Raw genomic sequence first — 12,851 nt, 5'->3', positions numbered from 1 at the left:
ACTATATGCAAGTAATCTCTACAGGGCCTTGGCCTGGTCCAGTATTTTCACTCTTACTATTTAAAACCTACCAACTATTTAACCCTAAAAAAATACTTACAATTTCACAAACGGATCCGAGTACCCATTGCTATCTTGCGGCGGCAGTTCCATAGCCCTACATACGGTCACAGCTAGAGCCCTTCGTTTAGTACTATAGCACAACGCTAGGAGGAGTCTAGGGCCTGTAGGTTCAGTGTTAGTAGCTCCAGAAAGGGCTAGACGGAGTTGAGCTGGCGATTTGATACATTCGCGAAGGGATACGGTTGCTGAACCCATTTCGTCACAGCCGTATCTAGGGAGATAAATATCTATATTATAAAAGTAATTCTGTGTTTGTTACCTGATCTCATCTGGATCAATAAATAAGGAGAATTGGAAACGAAATTAGACTAAATTTGTGGAAACAGGAAAACATGGAAACACAATAGCACAATATCTAGATATCTATTGAAGGTCTATACTATACGATGGAAAATTCAAAAGCTCTATAAAAGAGAAACGATAGAATTTTTTATGAGACTGATTTTCTTTAATGCATATTAATAAAGGATTAACAAAACGCGGAAAAATCAATTTCAAACATTGTCACATGAATTTTAGGAAACATAGACATGTTCTCACATAATCGTAATAAATGTTCAAGATTACCTGTCATCATCAAAAACGACGATTTCCAGCGACTTCGTGCCCAAATCCGACTCAGTGAGCCCGAAAAAGTGGAGAGTTTCGTTGAACTCCGGATGTTTTGTCTTATGCACAGTTTTTGTTCGCAATCTGTTTGAATACGTCCCTTCTGGAAAGAGCAATGGCTTGAGGCAGTTGTGAAATTTTAAGCTGATAAATATTATAGCAGGAAGGTGACCCTTCTGGGAAACTATGAAAGGTATAATAAGTTATGATAGTACAAAACAGTTTCGAGTTTAAAATACTGAGTGAGTTGGAAATCGCAATGGAGAATTTCACAGAAAAATAATACTCGTAATCATTTATTTATAAATGAAATTAATATTAAAAATATGTATAATAAACATGTGTATGAAAAATAATGATTTATTTGTATGATATTATACCCACGATATACCTATTGTCCCTCACAAGCTTTTCTCAACCCTTTGTACCCAGCATAAGCATAAATACTTTAAAGTTTTAAACAGAATTGCTTGACAACCCACCATTAATTTACGCAACACAAAGCAAAACCAAGTAACGTTATTATCGTTATAAATACAACAAAATCCTTACCAATTGGCAAAATTTCCAATCTACAGAACGGATCAGACAGGCCTGTCATGTCCATGCCAATGAGGCCTCTAGCGCGCAATACCATAACAGCCAACGACGAAGTCCCATTATCATACGCCAATTTTATCTCTAAAGTTCCAAAACCAGCATCTGGAATCACTGGAGGCTTTTCCACTTGATTTGTGGGTTTGGAATCCTTTCTAATACTTCTGAGACTGTATGCACTGCCTTTACTGCCTGTGCGTTTTAGACCCATTGATCTTTGGGTTATACTGTCTGTTCTATGCAGACTGAGACCACTTACACCGTGTGTAAGGATCTCAGTTTCGCTCCAGTCGTGGTGACTGTCCTGTGTTAAAAGTATATTGTTAATGGACAAGTACAATTCAAACTTACGCTTGTTTAGTTATTTTTGAGAATGTTTTGATGGGAAATTTGTTAAAAATTTGAGGGTAAAAGTGTGATGCGGAAGAAAAAAAATTATACATTGCCAGACAAAGAGAAAATTATCAATTTTTATTTTAAAGTTTTGAACGAATAATTTCAAAATTTTAACATAAATTGCCATATATCCCAGAACCCAGGATCTACAAGCAACGTACATATATAATTTATAACCTTTTACATATTATAATCATATTAAAATTATAAAGCCAAGCAATCAAACTTTGAAAATTACATACGTCCCTTAGCGGAAACGTTAATTAGTTTAAACGTGAAAATTAGGTATCGATTCGAGCTTTATTTTACCAAAAACATCCACTAATCTACAATCTTTATACCTATGGTTTCGGATAGAAACAGCGACGTGTGTGGAGTCTACTGGAAGAGATTATAAGTTAATTAATTATCCAATAAACGATACAAAATGTGCTAGCGCGGGAGAGCAATTTTATCATCTCAACAACATATTGACGTCACGTATTACTTCATAGACCACCCTCAATTAAGCGCAGATAAATCAATATAACTTGGTCTCAAGTAGTTTATTGTTTGTTGATTGTTACTAGTTGCTTAGGATAAAATAAAAGTTATAAGGAAAATCTATTTAGACTGAGACGAAAAAACTTAATACTTTTCAGTGTCCAATCCGGTCCAAAGGCTTTCATTTGAAGTAAATTGAATATTTAGCGAGTTTTTAATGCTTCTGCCAAAATAAATTTGCTTTCGCCGCAAATTACTTTTCCAACGACAAATTAAGTTGACTAGTGTATTTGTAATTATGATAGTAGAAGCGTATCAAAACAGTTGTGTCTAGGTACTATGTCTATTGCGTTACAACGGGTCACCATGAAATTTGACTTTGATCGCAAAGCATTAAATTTGGTAGTTTAGGTCGTAATTAGACGGAAAAAAAATATATGGCATGAAAAACTTTGCTTTTGTGCTTAGAAGACTGATTGAACGAAATTTTTAGAAATCTCGGATTTTAATTTTTGATTGAAAATAAAACTATTGAAATAAAACTGTTTATTATTTTTATTAAGTTTTACTATCAAATTAGCTTACAGAAAAGTGGGAAATAACTTAAAAGTGCACACTTTTACTTTTTCTTTTATGTTCATAGCTACTTTCTCTCAATAAACCCCAAATATAGTCGCCCATCATGTTTTCATTGTATTGGCCTTGATAGCGTTGTTCAAAATTCATGATGTCCTGATGGAAACGTTCTCCTTGCTCTTCGGAATAGGCTCCCATATTGTTTTTAAATTTATCCAAATGTGCATGCAGCAAAATATGTACTTTTAATGACATCCTGCAGCCCATGGCCTTAAAATTTGTAATTTGTAATTTGCCTTACCTTCCAAAAACCTTTTACAATAACTACAAGCAACATGTGGAGCCCATGGCTTATCTTGATTCCGTACAGGACAGTCAAAATATGCTTCATAGGCTTCACAGAGAACGTGAGATGTCTTTAGTTCATATTTCACGTCTCGAACTTTAATAAATTGACCACATATAAAACAAAATGCATCAGCATCGTATTTGCACTTTCGTGACGACATTTTAAGTTATTCTGGGCTTGTAAATAACACCTGATGGTTGTTTATCACTCGGGTGCCATCTGGCGGCACATTGTAAACGTTAACCCCACTCTCACCGCGTGGTCTTTTTAAAAATATTAAAATCAATTAAAATTTATGAAAAAATTGAAAAATGAGTATTATTATTATAACTATCACAAAAGCAAACTTTATACCGAAAAAAGGTATTTTCTTTTCGTTTTTGTGCTTAACTAACTGGAAAATAATAGTATAAACTTTAGGACAAAGAACGAAAATTTTTTTGTCGAGTCGTGATTATATGTATAGATAAGAATAATAAATTGGGTGTAATTAGAACCAACCACTTCCTATATTTATGGGCCCTAAGTTACCTGAAATAAATAAAAAAAATGTTGTGTGGTTTTATGAAACTGTTCGAACGGTTCCGAACACTGCTTTGTGTAGGCTGTAGCGCATGTCGCGTGTCGGTCGGCTGCCGAGTAGGTATACCTACTCGGCAGCCGCGATACACGCGATATGCGCTACACAGACCAAAAAGTTTGAGACGATGTAATAAAAGTTTCACTTTAATAATTCTGTAGTCTATACTCCATATGTATGTATAGAACATCATCTAGAAAGTGTAATTTAATTTAAATAATTTTTCACAATATAGCGTGTCTTTTTGGTTTTATTTTGTTATATCATTTAGGAGAGTTTAAAACCGCTTCAAGTTACAAAAGAAAAATAAAGTTAGAAAGCTGTTGAGCTTACGCTTAGTTTATATCCGCACGTTGAGAGCGTTCTAACTATGGTTATAATATTATAGTTGGACCATGAACAAAAAAAAATAGATATAGTTATAATATTCTTTAGGTTTTATTTGGTAGTACTTTCAAGCAATAAAAAGTATCAAGCAATAATAAGTAATTTCTGAGGTATCTTTGTAAGTGAACTGTAAAAAATGCGAAATTCCATAAGTATACATAAAATAGACATTTAAAAAAAAAGACGGGTTGCACTCCGGGAGTGCCGGCAGAAGTAAAAACTTGATTATTAACGTTGAGCATGTTTGATATCCATCCGTCTTACGCTTTTTCGATCAGGTCACGTGTCCTGACGCAAGTTTAAGATTTTATCAATATACCCCAATACCCATTACAGAAAAAGTGCTCAACGCCGCTAAAGAAGTTTTCACTTCAAAAATATTTCAAACCATTCTAAACGAAAAGACGATTCTTATTTAAATATTTTTCCAATATCTTTGAATTTCATTGAATAGGTATCGAAATATGTTGGATGTTTTATATTCTTCATAGTATCACCACAATATAACATCTTATTTGTAATCTGAACAAAGCCCTCGATTCAATGTCACGCTGTAAAGGAAAATTTCAAGACGTTTCCGAGAGAATGTAAATATACTCTAGATATTGAAGGTATGAGGATTTTATCGGCCCTTTGAAGTTGGAGGAAGTTTAAAAATGTATTTTATTATTGCTTGTTGTCTTTAATGTGAGATTTAAATTGTAATCCATACTATAATATTATAAATGCGAAAGTAACTCTGTCTGTCTGTTACTCAATCACGCCTTAACTACTGAACCAATTTGCATGAAATTTGGTATAGAGATATTTAGATACCCGAGAAAGGACATAGGCTACTTTTTACCCCGGGACATAGGATAGGTTTTATCCCGGAAATCCCACGGGGACGGGAACTATGCGAGTTTTTGATTGACTGCGCGGACGAAGCCGCGGGAGGAAAGCTAGTTATTAATAAATGAACCAGGATGGTAACAGTGATAAAATGGAAATAAGTTTATTAAACTACCTGTTTATAAATGCCCAAATTGTAGTCTATGAGATTTTGTATATTGTAAATTAGGTGCAATAAATCTAAGCGGCACTTTCCGATGTTGTTGCTGTGCAATGTGTATATAGGTTATATACCTCTATGTGATAAGCAAGATATAAGCACATGTTTCAAAAAAGCTGCTATTTTATGGCACAATCCGTACTAAAACCTCATTCGACTGCCACTTTTTAAAGATTAATGACTTCAAATAATTGTAAGTATTGTTGAATCAAGATCTGTAGAAATGCTCTAAGGTAGAAATGTATCATGAAGGCTAAGCATGAAGGTATCACGTTTCACGAAATTTTAATAAAAAAGTACAATTTAAACTAGGTATTCCAAATTCAGAAATCAAAGCTGAATGCGCCATTTTAGCCAATTCAAAAGTTCTTTCAATAGCATTTTCTAAATACACGCGAGTCGAAGTTATGCTGAAGCGTTCGGAAAACAGTGGAATAGCCAGCTGCTACAAAGTTGAACGTATTTAAATTTCAAAGAGTAACTTTAGATAGAATGTTTTTGAACGTCAAGGGATTTCGCTTTGATATATTTCACGTCTAGAACGTAGGATGGTTATTAAAAGGGACATTTTTATGAAGTGACCCAAGATTTATTATGAATTAAAGGTGAAAGAGTCAACTCTACTGTATTTAGCGAAAATTTTATGAAGTTAAATTCAAGTTTAATCTTAATTAGATAATCAATATCCTATGTACATTGATAAACAATAATTATTTAATCACATTCTTTATCTGTGGGTTTCATAAAGGTAAAAGGGCGAACGAAATTTTGAATATAAAAGTGTGTCAAAAACCTAACACAAAGCGGCTTTTGATATAGTAACAATACAATCACATTCGTATAAATAGCATTGACATTTAGCAATAATCATTAAAAGGTCATCGACTGAATGAAACGCTGAATCTCAGAGTTGAACAATTGTAATTACATGTAAAACAAACTACGTCATACATTGACGTAGCGACGCGACGGGATCTAATAATTCCGTACATTTACTTTATTCATCTTTACGTTTGTATAATACCTACATTGAAATTGAGTTTTAGAATATGAAAGAGATAATTTCAAGTTTGTTAGAGTTTATTTAATATCTTATCGTAAGAAAAAAGGTTTAAGTTATACGTATACGTAGTATATTATTATTAGTCTGTGGTTATACATATTTTTTTAAATTATTTTACACTTTTATTCAATTAGTTTTGTCTCAAGCACAAGTTATAAGTAACAAGTCTAATGTAAGTACTAAGAACGGGAAACAGTTTGATTATTACAATGATTCTAAAAAGACAAACTGTCCAACTTTTGGTGATATTTACTCGCAAAATATTTAATTTATTGATAATAATTTCGATTCACCTGAATGCCTACGTAAACAGCATTGTAAACGCGTGGGACCTACACTAGAACCTAGAGTAAACGTTGGGACCTAGATCAACGGACAAACAGCATACGGAATAATATTGTCAGTATGCTGACGGTACTTGTATGGACTTGAGGTCATTAATTTTGAATTGATGATTAGAAACAGTTTTAAAATTTCCCAGTACATATATTTTTTATTACATCTATTCTAAAGAATATTGAACTGTAACTCGTGAATAAAGAAATAATAGGAACGTAATAGATAGATAATGCTTGGAGCGATTGTCAGGTAATTACACATTTAAATGCTAACTGAAGCCTGAAAGCATAGTAAAGTAGGTATAAAGATCTGCATATTTCTTAACGTACATTTTTAAAGGTTGTTGTAATGTTATAAGATCGAAGTTGTGCGACTGAAAAAAAATAGCGCTTGTTATTCTAATGGATAGGGATAATATGAATTTATTTTAGTGAAAAATATGAAGTACCTATATGTATAAGTTCAAAAGATCCAAACGAAAATACGAATACTTATAACATATTTTTATACGTGTTATAATATTTGTGGGTGAATATATTTATTTTGTATTTATTATATACTTCATTCTACAATATATAATGTATTTTTGGATTTTATTACTGAAGTAATTCTAAATTTTCGTGTTCAATAAGCTTATTACAAGAATATGATAACATAATAATATCAAAGCTACTGAAATGAGAAATAATATAGGGAAATATTATAATTATTATCTTTTTATGAAAGAAAAAGTACTTGTCGTAAGGAATAAAGAGTTTTACGGGCGGTCCCTTAATGAATTGAGTCAGGGATCACTTAAAAGCCGGAAAATTAAATATCCAGTACATTTCCTTATGGCTTCTAGCAATTACTTATTTAAAGGTTAACGACTTTGAAGTAATAAAATCTATTCGTGAAAAGCGCGTAGGTATAAAAAAATATGAATTTATGTTTCTAGGGCCTACAAATTTATTATAAAATAACCAACATAACCTTATATATCGATTTAGAATAAATAAAACATAGGTGGATACTAAATTTACGATTATAGCTGCCTAACTTTCCATTAATTCTATAAACAACGAGAGACATTTCTCACGAAATTTTTGAAACTCAGTTTCAAAACCTACATAATACCACTTTATTATTTGCAAAAATTACAGCACTAAAATACAGAAACTGTTTGATCTAAATTCTGGATGATCAAATGAAAGTAACTACCATTTGAGACAAGCTACGCCTACAAATATAAAGACCTTGGCCCGAAGGTTCATCTGATGTTATTTTTACTGACATCACAAGGACTCGTTGGCTTGTACGTTAAATAACACTGGCATTTGGATGTTCTTTTGGTTTTACTGGGTTTTACCCATGGTTTTACTTATGTCACAAATAATATATACGAGGACTACGAATAAAGTTTTTATTTGTAGGTTTAGAGACATCTAAATTATTTACCGCTCCAAGGCCGCCAGCTATAATCTATATTCTATACTAATATTATAAAGCTGAAGAGTTTGTTTGTTTGTTTGTTTGAACGCACTAATCTCGGACACTACTGGTCCGATTTGAAAAATTCTTTCGGTGTTAGATAGCCCATTTATCGAGGAAGGTTATAGTGCTATATTTCATCACGCTACGGGCAACAGGAGTGGAGCCACGGGGGTGAAACCGCGCGGAGCAGCTGGTAATGAATAAATCTTCATTTACAAATTGTAAAGCACTTGTATAGCAACAGTAACTAGGCTATAATGGGTTTAAATTTTATAAAAAAGTCGCGGGTTTGAGAAGTGATGAATTCGAAAAGATAATGCTGATCTATCTATTTATGTCCCTATTATCACGAGAAGAAAGGCAATCTTATGAAATGTCCTAGAAGCAATGATTTTAGACATGATATCCATCAAACCGCACTTTTCCATACTTTGTAGGCCTTCGTCAATAAAGTGGAAACAATTTCCACAACACCATAAGTAGATAACTCAATAGGTACTCTGGCAGTTTGACAGAATAGTTGGGTAAGAATGATATGGGTTGGCTCTCTTAAATACCGAAATAGGATATGCACATCCCACTATGTCATCGATATTTTGAGTAAACCACCCGAAAACGTGACCTTAATTCGTGTGTATACGGAAAATCGAGCATGCATATTATACACTATACAGGCAGGGCCGTCTTAGACTATGCCGGGGCCCTTGGGCACACAAGAATTGGGGGCCCTTTGAAACATAAAGAAATCAAACTAGGTAGGTATACAAAGTTTTTCCCACAATTATATTATATGTTTTTGCCCTAAATTGAAACTTAAAGAAGTAATAAGAAATGAGAAAATTTCTATGTAAAATTTTTGCTCCATTTTTTTTTTTTAATTTTACAAAAAAGTTACTTCTGAAACTTTTTTTCCTTATTTTTTTTATATAATTCATTTGAAACGCTGCTGCTGTAATGGCGCTCTAAAGTTGACTTAAATTAAATTTAATTAAGAAATATTTTAAGAATTACTTTTTCAAATTACCTTTCTCTTTTTCAAATTTATCTTTTTAATTAGCATCTGGATTTTTTCTTTCGTAGCCGTTTCATATTGATCAAAATTATTGCGTGCGTTATTGACATAATTTATTCAAGGCCTAGGCAAATGGCAAAAGTCAAAACGCTTATCATCTATTCGTATAGAAATGGTCCGGTGTGAACAGAGTTCACTAAATTTTAGGACCTTTAAAACTACAAAATTTCATATCCAGCAGAAAATTAGTAAAATTGTTCAAAGGATTACTAAAAATAAAATACAAAATTAACTGTAATTCCGGTACGTGAATTAAAAAACATATTCCAGGTTATAAATAAAAAATAAAAAGATAGGTGATTTCGCGATTTATACTGAAACGATAAGTTTTATCATAAAATCATTTAGGTGTGAAGTGATTTAAGAAACGTGTGTATATTATAAGGATGGGATGAGTTTATAAATCGTTACTTAGAAAATGGTAGGAAGCTACATCTTAAGATTCATCATTACGATAATAATGTATTGATTGTTTTGTATAAATAATTTTATGATCTACAATTTGGGTAAAAGTGGTTATATGATAAAACTTACCGTTTCGGTAAAAATCACGAAAAACCTATATATTATCTATTGACTTTTAGGAAAAATTTTTTTCCTAGTAACAGAAGGTTGGGAAATTTTAATATATTTTTGAAGTGAAACTTCTTTAGGCGCGTTGAGAGTAAAATTTCAAGGTCGCATCATAGCAATACCGTAACGTCATGGAGTAATTCAACGATTTTGGTATCTTATAATCTTGCCAAAAAAGTGGGCTATTTAGCACCGAAATAATTTTTCAAATCGCACCAGTAGTTCCCGAGATTAGCGCGTTCAAACAAAAAAACAAACTCTTCAGCTTTATAATATTAAGTATAGATTGTGTTTTTAATAATTTTACCAAATTTCTGCTGGATGGGAATTTTGGTCGTGGTCGTCGTCGTCCTTGGTAGTGTGACCGAAACATTAGCAAAACGTCATGCTTATATCAATTAGTATCAATAGCGGATTCTGCCACTTGTCTAGAGGCCCAGAGATTAAAGTTTTGTCACAACGCCCTTATATGCTATTCTGTAAACTTAGACTTGTTATTAATTTTCATAATTCCCAAAATAATTCAAGTAAAAATATTAAATTATATTACGTTAATAAGTAAATAAATAATTCGAGTAAATGTCTGATAAGTTAATTATAATGGTGTTCGAATCACTCGAATTATTCCTATACATAGATGTTTTGATTCGAATAAATATGAAAATGATCTGACGTTCTGGCAATGAGAAAAGTATAAGTACCTATTGCTTTTTAATAAAATATTTTGAGATTTATGTGAGAAAAATTGTCAGTCCTACTTCTCCTCCAGGGGGGCCCCCAGACGATGGGGGGCCCTGGGCACTGGCCCCCTGTGCCCCTATGGTAAAGACGGTAATGTATACAGGGTGACCCAAGGTTGGTGTAAGCTCAAAAAGGCTTACAATTTTGCATATTATGCTGATTACGTACGTAAAACATAATCAGACTTTGACGTAGTTTTGTTGTTTAAGAATTTTCTTAATAATAAAAATTAGGCACTTAGTACACCGCCAGCGGGACATCCTGTATAAATATAATGCATGCTCGATTTTCCCAATAATGAAAAATTCAAAATTTGAGCTTTGTGTCACATGTTTACCGTGCTTCTGATTTTCCTTTAGGGAAAAGTTCATTAGTGTTTGTTACTAAAATTCCCAAGTCCTAAATTGTTATTGTTAATATTTGTTTTTTTGTTTGGTGAATATATAAAATGTTATTTTGAGAAAAATAAATGGAATGAGTTATAAAACCTAGAGATCGTACCTACTATTGATATTCTAAGAAAAATTAATAAAAATTCCTTTCGAATAGTATCAATTATATTTATGAAAGTCAAAAGGTTTTCCAAGAATCTATTATGGTAGCCAAAATGTACGATGTTTTTTATCGTGTTATATCGCAAGTAAATATTATCATAATATCGCAGATCGCAGTACACACTCATTTCTACGTGTTTTAATTTATGTTATTGTTTCAAAACTGACAGAATTAAATTATTGTACTGTTTAATATTTAAATAAGCTATTAGTTTTCCTAAATACATATTCATTAATGTTAAACAGTGGAATGAGTAATGACCAAAATGCATATAGGGTATAATTAGTTCCAAATACCTAAATAGAAATATATATAGACTATACCTAAATAGAAGTATACAAAGTTTGGTTACTGAGCTTAGAATTTTATTCGTGATCTAATTTATAAATCTCACATTAGAATGCTATAAACCTAAATTGCATTGTGTCATAAACAAATATTGAACTATGTATATACCTAATTAATGAAACGAAAGAAATTCTATTATACCATACTTCGATATAGTATTTACTAGCGACCCGCCCCGGCTTCGCACGGGTGCAATGCTGATACTAAATACACTACAGAAAAACTGTAAACGTTGTATATAAAAACATAGCGGACGGCTCCGGCTTCGCACGGGTATATAAAATAGATAGCCGGGCGGCCGACCGGTACCGCCGCAAACGCTACGTCCCGCAATTTTTAAATCTGTAATATCTTCGAAAATATTCACTTAAATAAATCATAAGGTGTAAAGGGCCATATAGATCTATATTAAATGAACAATGTATTCAAGGCATTTAATTGGTTAAGGATTAATGCTGTATTGGTTAAAATCGCATCGAAAATTAGCCATTATTTGTCGTAAAAAGTAAATGACAAAAAAAAGTTATTGTGGGTTATACATAAGAGATAGACATATACCATCGCGGACTTTTCTGTAGACCTTTTCAATGTGTATAATACTTAGTACATTATTTTGATAAAACTCGTAGGGTTCAGCCTGCGTTTGCAGTGTAAGCGGAAAAAATGTAATTTTTTACGACATCACATTAGAAACCTCAAAAATAACAGTACTTCTTCACTATTTAATGGATGTTATTATACATATAAACCTTCCTCTTGAATCACTCTATCTATTAAAAAAAACCGCATCAAAATCCGTTGCGTAGTTTCAAAGATTTAAGCGTACAAAGGGACATAGGGACATAGGGACAGGGAAATCGACTTTGTTTTATACTATGTAGTGATTATCCGTGATGCCATGTTATTTGATCAACAAAAGAGGTATATGATATAGAACCTTGCACTAATTTTTATATCATTATATTACAACGCCGAGCGTGCTAGAAAATGAATTGAGTTACCCTCACGGAGGGATTGATATTTCTTTAAAGTATAGCGCTAAAGTGTCTTGGGATTTTATTAAATGGTTTAAAATTGAGTGAATTCCTGAAAATATTTATACATAGGTACCAACGTTATATCTTATCTAATGGTAAATAAAGATTCGAATGGTCCAATGTTTATAAAATTTATTCTGCAGGTAGCTACCTACTACTATATATCTACATAAATATTAAATACTTAATTCCAACTTAATTTAATTTTTAGTTTTATAGCAGTAAAATGCAATATAATTTTTCAAATAATAAATTTTTAAGAAATAAGGACATTCGATTATGAGGCGGGTTTCGAATTCTTTTTATTCATAGCACAATTTTTAGGGTTATAGCCTATAGGACAGCCCTTGACCACGATCTCGCCTGACGGTTATCTCAGATAGCGGCCTAAGAAGAAGCGCTTCATAAATATACAAAAAATCATATCCAATTTTTACTACAGCCACTTAAAAACATATCACGTTCCCCTTAAAACATTATTACCCAAGAGATATAACCC

General features: G+C 32.4%; 1 protein-coding gene across 1 annotated transcript in view; it reads right to left on the bottom strand.

Annotated features, from left to right (window-relative positions):
• Rph (Rabphilin) overlaps nt 1-12,851 on the bottom strand; it is a 34,529-nt gene that overhangs the window by 1,412 nt on the left and 20,266 nt on the right. Inside the window, exons 6-8 of the mRNA XM_089709149.1 lie at nt 1,285-1,633; nt 691-835; nt 101-334 (exon numbers count right to left, since the gene is read on the bottom strand). Of these exons, the coding sequence (XP_089565275.1) occupies nt 101-334; nt 691-835; nt 1,285-1,633 (728 nt within the window). The remainder of the gene's footprint in view (nt 1-100; nt 335-690; nt 836-1,284; nt 1,634-12,851) is intronic.

This window comes from Colias philodice, chromosome 21 (genome assembly GCF_061535455.1).
Source record: "Colias philodice isolate Cphi_HAF_F1 chromosome 21, ilColPhil1 Martin Lab GWU primary, whole genome shotgun sequence".
In the NCBI taxonomy this organism is placed as follows: domain Eukaryota; kingdom Metazoa; phylum Arthropoda; class Insecta; order Lepidoptera; family Pieridae; genus Colias; species Colias philodice.
Note: the sequence above shows the minus strand (reverse complement) of the source record. Positions and strands in the feature narration are given on the sequence as shown.